Source organism: Clytia hemisphaerica, unplaced genomic scaffold, assembly GCF_902728285.1.
Source record: "Clytia hemisphaerica strain Z4C2 unplaced genomic scaffold, Clytia hemisphaerica genome assembly, whole genome shotgun sequence".
NCBI lineage: Eukaryota > Metazoa > Cnidaria > Hydrozoa > Leptothecata > Clytiidae > Clytia > Clytia hemisphaerica.
Genome location: NW_027103238.1, coordinates 148,164 through 161,021, shown reverse-complemented (window position 1 = coordinate 161,021; position 12,858 = coordinate 148,164). Strand labels below are relative to the sequence as shown.

General features: G+C 34.2%; 1 protein-coding gene across 1 annotated transcript in view; it reads right to left on the bottom strand.

Annotated features, from left to right (window-relative positions):
• LOC136820483 (fibrocystin-L-like) overlaps nt 1-12,858 on the bottom strand; it is a 72,843-nt gene that overhangs the window by 44,134 nt on the left and 15,851 nt on the right. The window contains exons 4-19 of the mRNA XM_067079910.1: nt 9,164-9,290; nt 8,722-8,842; nt 8,508-8,565; nt 7,991-8,081; nt 7,783-7,833; nt 7,318-7,400; nt 6,866-6,979; nt 6,444-6,650; nt 5,604-5,893; nt 5,065-5,319; nt 4,494-4,662; nt 3,321-3,541; nt 2,318-2,615; nt 1,398-1,679; nt 715-998; nt 49-289 (exon numbers count right to left, since the gene is read on the bottom strand). Coding sequence (XP_066936011.1) covers nt 49-289; nt 715-998; nt 1,398-1,679; nt 2,318-2,615; nt 3,321-3,541; nt 4,494-4,662; nt 5,065-5,319; nt 5,604-5,893; nt 6,444-6,650; nt 6,866-6,979; nt 7,318-7,400; nt 7,783-7,833; nt 7,991-8,081; nt 8,508-8,565; nt 8,722-8,842; nt 9,164-9,290 — 2,892 coding nt within the window. The remainder of the gene's footprint in view (nt 1-48; nt 290-714; nt 999-1,397; nt 1,680-2,317; nt 2,616-3,320; nt 3,542-4,493; nt 4,663-5,064; nt 5,320-5,603; nt 5,894-6,443; nt 6,651-6,865; nt 6,980-7,317; nt 7,401-7,782; nt 7,834-7,990; nt 8,082-8,507; nt 8,566-8,721; nt 8,843-9,163; nt 9,291-12,858) is intronic.

Below are 12,858 nucleotides of genomic sequence, written 5' to 3'. Positions count from 1 at the left end.
AAGTAAACAATAAGGAATTCATTTCTGACAATCAACAATGGGTCTTACCTGCAGTACAGACAATAGAGGTCGCAGTGGCACTCGTCACTTCACATGGTACGTTTCCAATGAACACCAAATTCTTATCATTTCCAGCTTCACATCCTTCACATGTTAAGGTGACGGACGTTCCTCCCGGCCCTGATGTCGGCGTGATGGCGGAAATTTCCGGCGTCAAAGTTTCATCGTATGTATAAGAACATTGGTCACGTTTACAAGATGAGATGAAGCCGTTGATCTCAACATTCAGCTAAAGTTAAAAAGACAGTTTTAGAATATACAGTTCGCCCTTGCTATGTAATTCGAACATGAAAGAGTATAAATTTGTGCCTTTATTTGCTCGGACTTTGGAGCCAACATGGTGCAAAAGCAGAGCATCCAGCTACGGTTCGCAAGGTTATGGATACAATCACAAATATTGAGTCTCTTTAAGGGTCCAAAATTCACGAAAATCGAAATTTCCTCTCCCAAAGGGTCACGATTTTCCAAAATTTGGACAAAAATCGACTGAAAATGGACAAAAATTGTGAGAAAAGTCTCTATAAGGGTCCCAAAAACGTCGAAATTCAGTCTCTCAAAGGGTCCATTTTCGATTTTTGGCTTGGAAAAACCCGTCACCTCAAACTTAGTAACCCAGGCAAATCTCTCAAGACTTTTATTCTAAAATGTTTTTACCTGTGGTGTATTTTTCGGTAGCCGTAAAAATTCACCATGAAGCGGGCCGTACATGATGCCACCATCTTGCATGGTAAACACGGTAACAGATGCAGAATTTCCAATCAATGTTTGTGAGACAACTTTAAAAGGTTCAATATCACCATTTAAGTCATCGAAAAAGATTTCCCATTGGTAACCTGAGCAATCACCGAAGCGGTAAACAGTGACTTTGCCAGCTTTTGAGTTGGTTCCACCTTCGATTTTATCTTTCAAATCTTTGGCAGTGATGTCATGTGGAATATCTAAAGGTGAGATTGAGAATCACTCATTGATGAAATCTTCCATGGTTGGTCAAAATGAAAAGCGTTCACTTATTTTTCAAGGCAAACAAGCCTAAGGCTTTAAACATAACAATATATTAACTTAGCTCAAAGTTCAACTTTTATATAGTTGCTAATGTGTCGATTATCAAAATGCAATATATAAACAAATCAAAATGGATAAAATGACAGCCCAAATTTAAGGTAAAAAAAATGAATCAATAAAAAGAGAAAACCTCTCACAATAACAAACTTTTTCAGTGCTTTGTCATTGGCCCATACTTGACAGGTTAAAAGCTTAATTTTTCAAAGTATTCAGAATATCAAGAGCCATTTTACAACTCCAGAGTGTCAGTATTGGTTTTAAAAGGTGAAATTTACCAGCTAGATTATGTTTTACTCCATCTTGATCCGTGAATTCCAAAGTGAAAGTTCCACTCGTTCCAGAAGAAGCTTCCGAAAGTTTTTCAATGGTCAATGTATTTGAATTTTGTGTATACGTTTGTACGTTACCACTTAATGTTTTGGCCCAGGTTCGAATTTCAAACTCAGGGAAGGGATCTGAGGAGCAATTAGCTGGATAAAGATTGACAGTAAATTCTTGTCCATTTTCTTCAATCTCGATGTTTTTCACCCATGGAAATTCTAATGCTTGCTCTTGACCTAAAGGGATTTTTAGAGAAGATGAAAATGATAGTAATACAAAAAATGTGTAAATGAGCGTCTACATTGTAGAAATAAAGGAAATTGGATGTATATCTTCATGGACCCCGTAAACAGGGGGCTCTCAATTTTTTTGTAGAAGAAAATATTTTTAATATCAAAGTCATGTTTTTATCCTGATAAATAGTGTATTAGGGAGTAGGCCCCCTCATGGCTCACTGGGGCCCATGTTTTAGGCTCTAAACATATTCTCAAGAGGGCCCTTAAGTGAAAGGGAAGATTCCAACAAAAAGAGATTCAAATTGATATAGAAAATGCCCCTATATCAAACATGTCGTTTGAGCAAAAATCTCCCCGACCCCAAAAATAATTCTTGATATGCGTAAGTCAAGATGACGTCATATTTTTTAGCGGAAGCACCCAAAAAAGCCGGTTTTTGACCTCTGTGTTTCTATTTTTAGTAACAGAGAGAGGTCAAATCCCGGCTTTTTTAGGGTGTTTCCGCTAGAAAAATGACTTACGCATATCAAGAATACCGGGTGCAATAGCAGCCCATTTCCTTGAACACTGTTGTTTAAGGGAAGGATGAGGCTTCTTTAGCAAAAGATTGCAGATTAAGCGATGATAAAATATATCACCTTTCAATTCAGCCTTTCCTATCCAGACGTTATCAATATACGTATCAGCGTTGACGGCGCTCGTCAACAAACGAATACGTGATACGTAGATCTCATTTGCTTTATCTAATTTCAAACTGTTCATTAAATAGTTTTGTTGATAAACGGTATCCAGCAGATCAAAACATTGGAGATGATCATCATTGATGGTGATACCAAGTAAAGTATAATGTGATTCATGTATCAATTCCGTGTCTGTTCTGGTGAATTTGACGTCAATTCTGATGTTCTCAACTGGTCCAACATGAGAAAAACAGAACTGAAAAGGAAGAGTTGGAAGTGAAAGATACAACAAAGTTTCTAGATCTTTAGATCTTTCTTATTTATCTTGAGCATAAATTTTGATCTAATAGGCCAATTTGATGAATGACCCATCAAAATTTAAATCTAATTCTATCTTTCTTCTATCAAATGAATTGGTTCTCATAAATTTTATCAGACCTCGAGAAAATTCACTTGGAAGAGAGAAACATTTTTGTGACACACCCGGTAGATATTAAGCTATTCTGTCTTTTTCAAGCCACGGCAGTTACAACAAAATAATGCACCAACTGGCAATTTGTTCAATTTGAACAAAAAACTCGGGCCATCATAATAAAAAACAGCTATTTTCCAATCCTACTACGTATTATGGATACCATAGCATGGTTAACTGAAGAATTCTTTTATTTAGGCCAACATGAAAAGATTACAATCACAGTATATATTATATATATATCAAAATGTGGAAACTCTACTATCTAAACTGTAGGCAGGATCAATAAAAACCGAAAACTGTATCAAATAAGAGTGAATTTAACTAATAACTTCTGATTTATGCCGATTGGTTTTGCTAAGAAGGTCTCCACAGCCTGTCCTCTTTTTGCAATTGAATGTGATTTTTCCCATTCCTTATTAAAGATTAAATTTGAAACTTTCAACTTTCCATTATAGCAGAAATCAGAGCTTTTAAATTATATCTTACCCATTTATAGAAACGCAGATCGTATCGGCTGGGTGACGCAACACCTTCAGTGTTATAACTTTTGACATTATTCCAGACAGTCATGCTGCTTTGATCGTGAAAGTGCAAGGACCTTCGGCCACATGGAGCCTCTACCTCGGTCGATCGGGAAACACCATAATCGTTAGCTGCGTCTGGTTTTTTACTTTCGTAATCATTAAAGTAAAATGCGTCAGTGCTGGCTGTAAAATGAAAAGAAAATCAGAGTTTTCAACGATGATGCACATATTTATTTCATCACTGAAAATTGAAGACGTAACTTGTAACAAAGCAAAACATATCGAAACAGTTATGCTCCACTATTTTAAACGGAATAAACCTGCTCCGTTTTCTTGCTCGGAAACGTTCCAAAACTAATGTGAACACTTCCTATCTGTAACAAAAATCATGCCGAAGCGATGCTAAATCAGAACGTTTAAATAGTGTCTTTAAAGACCAAAGGTTTATTTTGAATTACAGAAAGGTAATTCAATGGCCATATCAACCCTTAAGGCCGACATGAGCGAAAACCTTTTGGCGTTCTTGTAAGGTCATTGGTCAAAATTGACGTAACGAATGAGAAAAGTATTCATTTTTTCATTTTTCAACCGATCAATGACCTTACAAAAACGTCAAAAAGTTTTCGCTCATGTCGCACGAAAGTGGAGACCGGCCTTTAACGCTTTTGAGGGGACTGGTAACGAAAATACAAGGAAAATTCTTCTCAACGACGTTATCGAACAGTGTATGAGTAGTTTGCACTCTACCGCAGAGACTCAGGAAAAACTCGGCTCTAGCACTGACCTTTATATATCCCTGGACCAAGTTACTCAATCCCCGCCAATCAATAATCTTTGATCGGAGTTTTTTTGAAACTGGTACCCTAATGGCGGCACTACTCAATAGTGGTGAAAATGCATCGAGAGCGCTAATTCTACTTTTCCTCGAATACTTTTGATGATGTAGCGCCGTTAGACGTTAATTTTTACATTGCAATGGTTTCTTCTCGGGTACCAATTCAAAAAAAACAACTCCGATCAAAGATGGTGGATATAAAACTTGGTCTAGGGACATATAAAGGTCAGTGGGCTCTAGAGGTTTGGCGGTGATTTGCTTGATTTAATTTAATTGCAGTCTAAAAATGTTGACACTTACTGTATGGGTCAATACTGAATGTACATTTCTTCTTCAAGACTTCGTTGATTAATTTTTCCATTTCATCTTTAGTTGGGTTGGCAGTTAAAATATTGGAATCTGATGTTCTCTCACCTAATTTGATTTTGATGTTAGGGGAAGGCCCAACAACTCCAGAAAAATCAAATTTCTAGAAAAAAATAGTGAAATAGATTTCATGAATTGAGAACTAAAGGTCCAAAAGTTATAGTTTAAGAGTACAAAAATCAGCAAACAATAATATGAAAAATGACTCATACAGAGAAATAAACAAATCTAGCTGAAATTAAAAGGATTGACCAATCTAAAACACATTACACGCTTTTTTTTAAAAGAATATCTATTAGAATGCTTGATGAAATCGGCCTAAAAATCAAGAATTTGACAACAGAACCTAAGAATGCCATTTTATCAATCAATATCGATACTAACCTAAGAATATTATAAGAATATTTTAGGATGCTTTTCCCCCAAAAAAGTTAAGAATATTCCATGGTGAACTGAAACTAAAAACTGAAAACACAACTCTTATAAAAAAGTTTGTGTCGCTTACCTGTGACAATGGTGTATCCGTAGAGCTGACGACAATCTTCTGCTTCTCGTCGCGCGCGATCTCAGGATAGTCGACTTGTCTTAAATTAGTTCGTCTACCAAACATGCCAAGTGCGAAATCATGGTCACCCCATCTCGAAGCGAAATAGGCTTTGTAGTAATAATTCTTATTGTGATCAAGCTCAATATAGTCAGTCTGTTGTTCATCTTCTGACCAGAAACTGTACGTTGTAGTCGTGGTTGCAATGACACGTTCCTAAAAGAGGTATATTAAATATAATTTAAATTTGAACAGCAGTGCGTGTTAGGCTGTTTGGCAGTGCTTCTTTTATAAAGACAATCAAGGCGATAAATTGAAAACACATTTATCTACAATGACAAAAATTAGAGTAAATGAAATTGATGTTGGTGTGTATATCAACAACACTAATCGGATTTGTCCCAAAGAATTAGAACTGAAACGGGTCAAAACATGAACAACTATCATTTCGTGACTTTTGACAGAATTGATTTTGGTTTGAATGATTTTAAAAAACGCACCGCATCAGTACTTGTATTTCCAAAATACAGATTAACACGATCATCCGCCCTGGCAAACAATTTGAAACGCCCTGAATAAGGTGGCCGTATAAATCCCTCATATTTTAAACAAATGGATTCGTGTGAAGGGACATCATATTGTCTTCTCTTCCATGTTTGGTAATGTTCTTGTTCATCGTATCTGGTGGTGATATTGGATTGTACTGGTGATGTACTGGTGTAAGATTCAACTTGATCTGCATGGTAGTTTTCACATCCGGACCAAATTTCTTCTATAAAACCTCTACCACCTTGATAAAACATAAAATAGAATGATAGAATCACAATATATCTAAACAACTTGTTCTGCATCATAGTTTTTACATCCTCTATAAAATCTCTACCACCTTGAGTATTTGATAATATGGTCGAGTTAAAATTTATCTAAAGTTTTTCTCCACATTTTTAAATGTGCTTCCTTTTTTGATACCGTGTAGAAACGTGTCAGTGGTACCAGATTTCTTCCCTTGAGAGTGGTTTTGATATAGCAAAACAAAAAAGCATGGATATTTAAAAAGAATGGACTTAAGTCTATATTCCATCTAATTTCAACCTCTTTAATTAACAAATCGGAGAAAATTAAATTAAAGTTACACTTGCTTAACCCTCGAAAACATTTCAACCAACTTTTCTTTGATTTTGAATTTTAAAATCAAGAATTACAAGCTGTTATCATTTCATCAACAAGGGTCGATTGATGAATAGCAATGTATCAAAAATTGGTCTGGTCTGGAAATTCAATCCCCAGAAAGATTTTCTTGTCAATTTTGAATCTATTTTCCTGGAGTTTCTAAAACATACCTGCATATTCATCCCCAGTGAAATCTGATGCTTGAGCTGGACTCGTTTTGCAAATAATCTCGGTAGCTGTATTGGATTGTACCTCACAAGGTTTTCCAGCAATATCAATCTTGATTTTATCTTTTGTGACTTTAAAACCTTTTCCTTTGATTGTTACCAAGGTACCTCCAGCCATTCCTCCAGTGTTTGGAGTAATGGATTCAATATCTAGAAACATCAAAACAATTTTGCTTGAAAATCTTGCAAAACAAAAGCAGAAAATAATTAAATAGTTCTATTTCTCCTAGATTAGCAATGCAATCAATTATCACCATCGGCTTTTAACTTTAATATGCTTTTCATGTTTTGTAACCAAAAAAGGATGGAAAGTGTGTGGAAAATCTCGACAAATTCTCGATGCATTCTGAACTAATGACACTCACCAGCATAAGTTTGAAGATTGAAGATATTATCTCTAGAATCGACTCTTTGAACGTATTTGTCTCGCATGCTACGTCCAGCCCTTCCACTGGTGATGAATGATACTTTCCAAGAACCTGTATTCAAGGAAAAAGTAATGTTGGAAGTATCATTTTAAAATAAGTCCTTTGAAAAACACAGAAAATGGAATATCTCCTTTCTTTTATTATACATCCTAGGGAAAAGAAAAAAACTGTTTTCTCATGGAAACTTAACAGAGGAAAATTATCCCTATATCATCAAACCTGAAACAAAATATTCTGTGAAGACTTTTTTCAGCCTACCACCTACACATATTACAGCGCCAAAGAAATCCTTCTTGAAATATGTCAAATTAATCTTATTTGAATTGTACAGAATTTATAAATATATCAAAGGAGCTAAGAAAAAATGTGTGGAATATTCCTTCTTATACCTGGAACTCTGATTTTTGGAATGCATTTGACCCAACCACGTCTTCCATAAACATCTTCTTCTTCGGTGTGATATTTACCAATCCTTAGAGATCAAAGAAATAGACTCATATTGCTTTCTAGATCACCCTCTGGGGCAATCTATATAGTATGCATACAGTGAGGGGAGAAGGGGTTTAGCAAAAGTGTACATCTATTATTTGACATGACATAATTTCTATTGTTCTCTGTGTAAAAGGGGGAGAGGCTGCAAAATATTTGGAAATTTTTGTATACATACTATATGGATTACCCTTTTATTCAATGTACACTCTACTTCATTTTCTCATCCTAATGCTTTTGATATCACTCAAATTAAAATAAACTAGACAAAAATCTTCATTTGTCAGCGACAAAAACATAGAACTTAAAGGTAGGCAAAAAGTTGCATTAAAATAGAAAGAAAGTTGAATTTTCCAAAAACTTACAGTTTGAAATCTTCATCAAAAGGCTCACAAATATCAGAGCCAGTGTACATCCTAAAAAATGAAATTTTAAATTTCATTCAATAAAAGCAGTTTGCCATAAATACAATATACCAAAAATGCACTTTTAGAAAGTCAAAATATTATTAATGGTCCTATATAGGTCTAAAAGTTATAATCTCATAACACAAGCATATTCCAAGCAACTTACTTTTTAAGCTCTTGTCCTTCTGGTTCAAAGCCATCATCCAATCTTGAGATTTGCCAAGAAACAAATTTTCCTTCCAATCTGATTGGTTCACCTTAAAAGTTACAATCAGTTCATATTAAAGGAAAATAGGCGCTGTGGTATAGTGGTCATTGACCTTGGTTGCTGCACAGGCGACTGAGGTTCAATTCCCATTCACAGCAGTTCACTTGGCAAGTGAATGAACCTTCGCCCGGGTCAACCCATGCCATGTGAGGGGAATTGGGTAATCAGTCCAAGGTGCTGACGGGGCAATTATTGAAAGCCTCCTGCAACTCAACCAAATAGAAAAATAGAAAAGAAATATTTCTAGATTTTAAATATTATATTTTGTCTATATATATTTAATTTTCTATAATCGAAACAAAATAATGTATCATTTAGTGCCATTGATCGATGATTTTGTTAAGTATCTTTTCTGGTTATTTGAATTGAGGAAAACAATTTAAGCTTTAATAAACACTTATTGAAAAATGTATACCTGGTGTAACAGCTCCCGGTGTAACACCTGTCAATACTGGTGTATAATAATCTCGGTACTAAAATTTTCATAAAAGACATAATATGAGTAATGAATAATAAAGAAAATAATAATGAACCACCATGGCGCAATGGTGAAATTTTTCTATTTAATGGTGAGGAAATAAAAATAACAAATAACAGAAGAAGAATGTATAGTAACATTTAAAACATACATAGAATCTGCAAGTTCCCCAACAAAAGGTTTGATGGTGACCACCATTGAGATCTGACAAAAGAGTGCCACCAACTTTGACTTGCAGGTCATAGTCACTATCTTTACCAAGTGACTCTTTCCTGAAATACCAATTTTAAAAAGAATTTCGAGACTTAACTAAGGCTTTGGTTCAAATCTAAAATAAAATCCTATAAAATTATTCATATAAAAGAATAAATCAGATTTTCCATAAACCCTGAGATTATAAGAATTTAAGACTCAAAAAAATAATCATGCTTATTGTTAGCTTTGATTTATCTGAAAAATTTGAAATTGAAGGAACTTAAAAATTGAAATATTTCGAAAGTGTCATTTGTCAAAATAAACACTTATAAATAAAGTATTATGTATTACATCCAAGTTACATTACATTCATGGACAGTGAGACAAAACATACTTACGGTGCTTCACAAGACAGCTTTGTAGTTGTTACATCTTGATCAATAACAGGACAATCTAAAGTTGCTTTTGTTGTTCGATGCACGAAAACAACTTCGTTTTTCTGGGCTTGTTGATCAGCTGAAAAGCCTGAAAATACAGAGGAAAAAATTAGCTAGCAGAAAGTCAAGCATGTCAAAAAGTTTTTCAATACTTACCCATCCTTCAGAATTTATAACAAAATCTCTTTAGAGAAAAGTATCTGCTTTTGATGTTCAAATGTCAAATGCTAACTTTGAAAAGATTTCACAAGGTGGAAAAACTTTGTTACAATCATGTTAATTTAAACATCATTTTTTTCCATTTTTTTGTTTGCTTCTTCCAAGGAAAGATTCAATAATAAACCTTTCCCATAATCTGCAAAACATTTGCGCGCCCATAATTTCATTTCTCTCCACTGTTTGGTCTCTAAATTTTTTTCTCAAAAATATATGGGTATTAAAAGTTAGAAGCTGAAAACCCACTTTCCCTGCTAACCACTTGCAGGCAAAACACATTCGTTTAATAATAATAATGATATATCTTTCTTTTTCAGGTCTATATGTACATTTAAAAATCTCCTAAACGAAAAATAACCCTAAGGGCTTTCGAGCTCGAAAGGACATGAAATGAAAATACTATGTACATTAAAAGGAAGTCTACAATGTGTCATAATGAATAAACAACAATAAACATTACAACAACAACAACAACAGATTTAATTAAATCTGTATATAAAATTGAATTGGGTGTGTAGAGAAGGAATAATACTTTATTAAGTGACGAACAGTCTTGATTTAAGTTTCTTGGTGAAAATCGAAAAGCTACTGGTGGATAAATCCAGGCAAAAATGGTTCCAACAATGAGGGCCATAAAAACGAATGGGAGAAGGAGAGTCAGCAAAAACTAAAGTTGTCAGTGAATTGGATGCAGGTTGACGCGTGCCAAGATTATGAATTGGTTTACTGAATAACATGTTAAGACTTTTAGGTGATATTTTATGGATGAATTTATAGATGAGTTTATTGCATTCTAGTTTATAGAGGGAATTGATGTTAAATGCATTTAGTGGTTTCATATTATTTTTATAGTAGATTTTTTCTATCTTGTATGATATATTGTTTATCAGAGAATTTAACTTACCTAGGCCCTTGGTGCTAGGTGAGCCCCAAGATGTGATACAATATTGTAAATGACATTGTATAAAAGCATGATAAAGAGAAGATAAACAATGAGGAGAAATTAAATAACTCAATTTACGTACAAGACCAGAGCCTTGTTTTACTTTGTTAGCTACATGATGGATATGAGCTTGCCAATAATTATTCCAAGATATTTGGTTGAGCTTACTCGTTGAACTTGGTTACCTGATATCAGAACATTGAAATTTTCAACTTGCTTTTTACCTGTGAAGAGAAGAAAGCAAGATTTTTTAATATTTAATGATAGCCTATTGTTCACCAACCAATTATTTACAAGTTGTAGTTCTTCATTGACCAAATTCTCTAGGGTTTGAGGGTCGTCATCGCATAAAAAGAGAGATGTGTCGTCAGCAAATAGGGTAAATGAAAATTTAGCTGATGACAAGGGAAGATCATTGATATAAATAAGGAAAAGTGTGGGACCTAGGACTGAGCCTTGGGGAACTCCGTATTCCATTTCAAGAGGGGTTGATGTTTCTGAATCAATACTTACAACTTGTTTTCGGTTGGATAAGTAACTTTGAAACCACTTGTTCAGTGGACCCCTTATTCCAATTGCATTTAGCTTACTTATGAGAATATCATGGTTGACTGTATCAAATGCCTTAGCTAGATCAAGCAGAATAGTACAGCAGATCTTTTTCTTTTTAATTTGTGAATATATTTCATCAGTCAACTTTAACACAGCATCTGAGGTAGACTTACCTGTCTGAAAACCAAATTGGTCTTGGCAGAGTATGTTCTTATCTATGAGGAACTTTTTTATTCTATGGTTTATGGCCTTTTCAAAGATTTTATCAAAAATAGGAAGAACTGAAATGGGTCGGTAATTTGAAATATCATGCTTATCACCATTATTTTTAAAAACTGGTGTAACTTTGGCAGTCTTGAGTTTTTCAGGAAATACGCCCTTTTTTACAGATTTATTGATGATAATAGCTAATGCTGGGCTGATTAGATCGCTGATTTCTTTGATGACGTTAACTGGAAATTTGTATATATCGAGGGCTTTTTTTGGATTTAGTTCTTTAATAAGGTCTTGGACTTCGTACTCATTAACAGGTTCAAAGAACATGCTTTGATTTGTGTGTTTGATGCCTGTTAAAGGGTTATTGCCTGTTTTCATGTTTTTGAGAAGGTTTGGTGCTACTTGTGAAAAGTGTTAATTGAAGTTTTTAGTAATTTCTTGCTTATTTTGTAGTTGTTTTTTGCCTCGATTCATAGTTTGTGGAAGAGATTTTGAAGAATTTCTTGAAAGAAGATGGTTTATTTCTTTCCATAGTTTTTTTGAGTTTGATCTAAACAATTCAAATCTTCGTTTTTGGTAGTGAAATTTACTGTTTCTAATTTCTTTGTTGATGGTATGTTTAAGTAATTGATAGTCTTCGAAAATCTCTCGGTTGCCTGTTCTTAAATAGATTTTATTAAGTTCTTCTTTTTTGGTAATGTTTTTTAGAATGGAATCAGTGATCCAGGGTTTACGTAGACGCCTTTGTTCTTTACGTGTGATAGGTTTTATTGGGCAATGCATTTCAAATAAAATTGATAATGTATTGTGAAGAAAATCATACATTTTTGATGGATCGTGTGTCTTCTCAATCTTATTTTTTATGCCTGTACTCAGGAGGTCTGAGCGGAATTCAGCTATGTCAAAGTTTTTGAAATCACGTTTCAGGATTTTATTTTTGATAGGTTTGGTTTTGACAGAAGGTAGAATTAAAACACTGAGATGAGATTTCCACTTATAAATTCACCGGAAACATTGTTGTGATAGATGTTGTCTATAAGAGTTGCATTAAGTTCTTTGTCAAATCTTGTAGGATGAGTAATATAGGGGAAAAGATAGTTTTTGAACATTAAATCTACATGATCATTGGTTTCTCTGTGTTTGCTAGCTTTGAGAAGATCAATGTTGAAGTCACCCATTAATATAATCTGTTTATTTTCTCGGCCAATCTTATTCAAAAGACTTTCCAGTTTTTCATTAAAAAGTTTGATTTTATTGCTTGGGTGACGATACACAACTCCAACAATGTAGTTACTTAGAGCACTTCCTAATTTTAGTTCAATAAATAAGGATTCACACTCAAAGTTCTCACCTGATTTCAATTCTTTCTCAAGGTCTCTTCTTCTATGATAGTTCAATTCCTCTTTGATGCACACAATCACTCCACCGTTTTGAGACTTACCTCCAACACTTTCTAATGGTTGATAGCCAAGAAGCTCTTGAGGGTCAATTGGTTTGGATGGAGAGTCCCATGTTTCAGATAGACCTATAACATCAAACTTGTAGGGTGTTTGAGAGAGAATAGTATCAAGTTCATTAAAATTTTTGTCATATGAACGGATGTTAGTATGAAAAAAGCTAATGTTTTCATCCTCATTTGTAAGTGTTAAGAGTTTGTTTAATCTGATTTGTTCATAGTAGTTAAAATTAATGTTTATGTCAGTTTCAGGATCAGATGGATCAGAGAAAG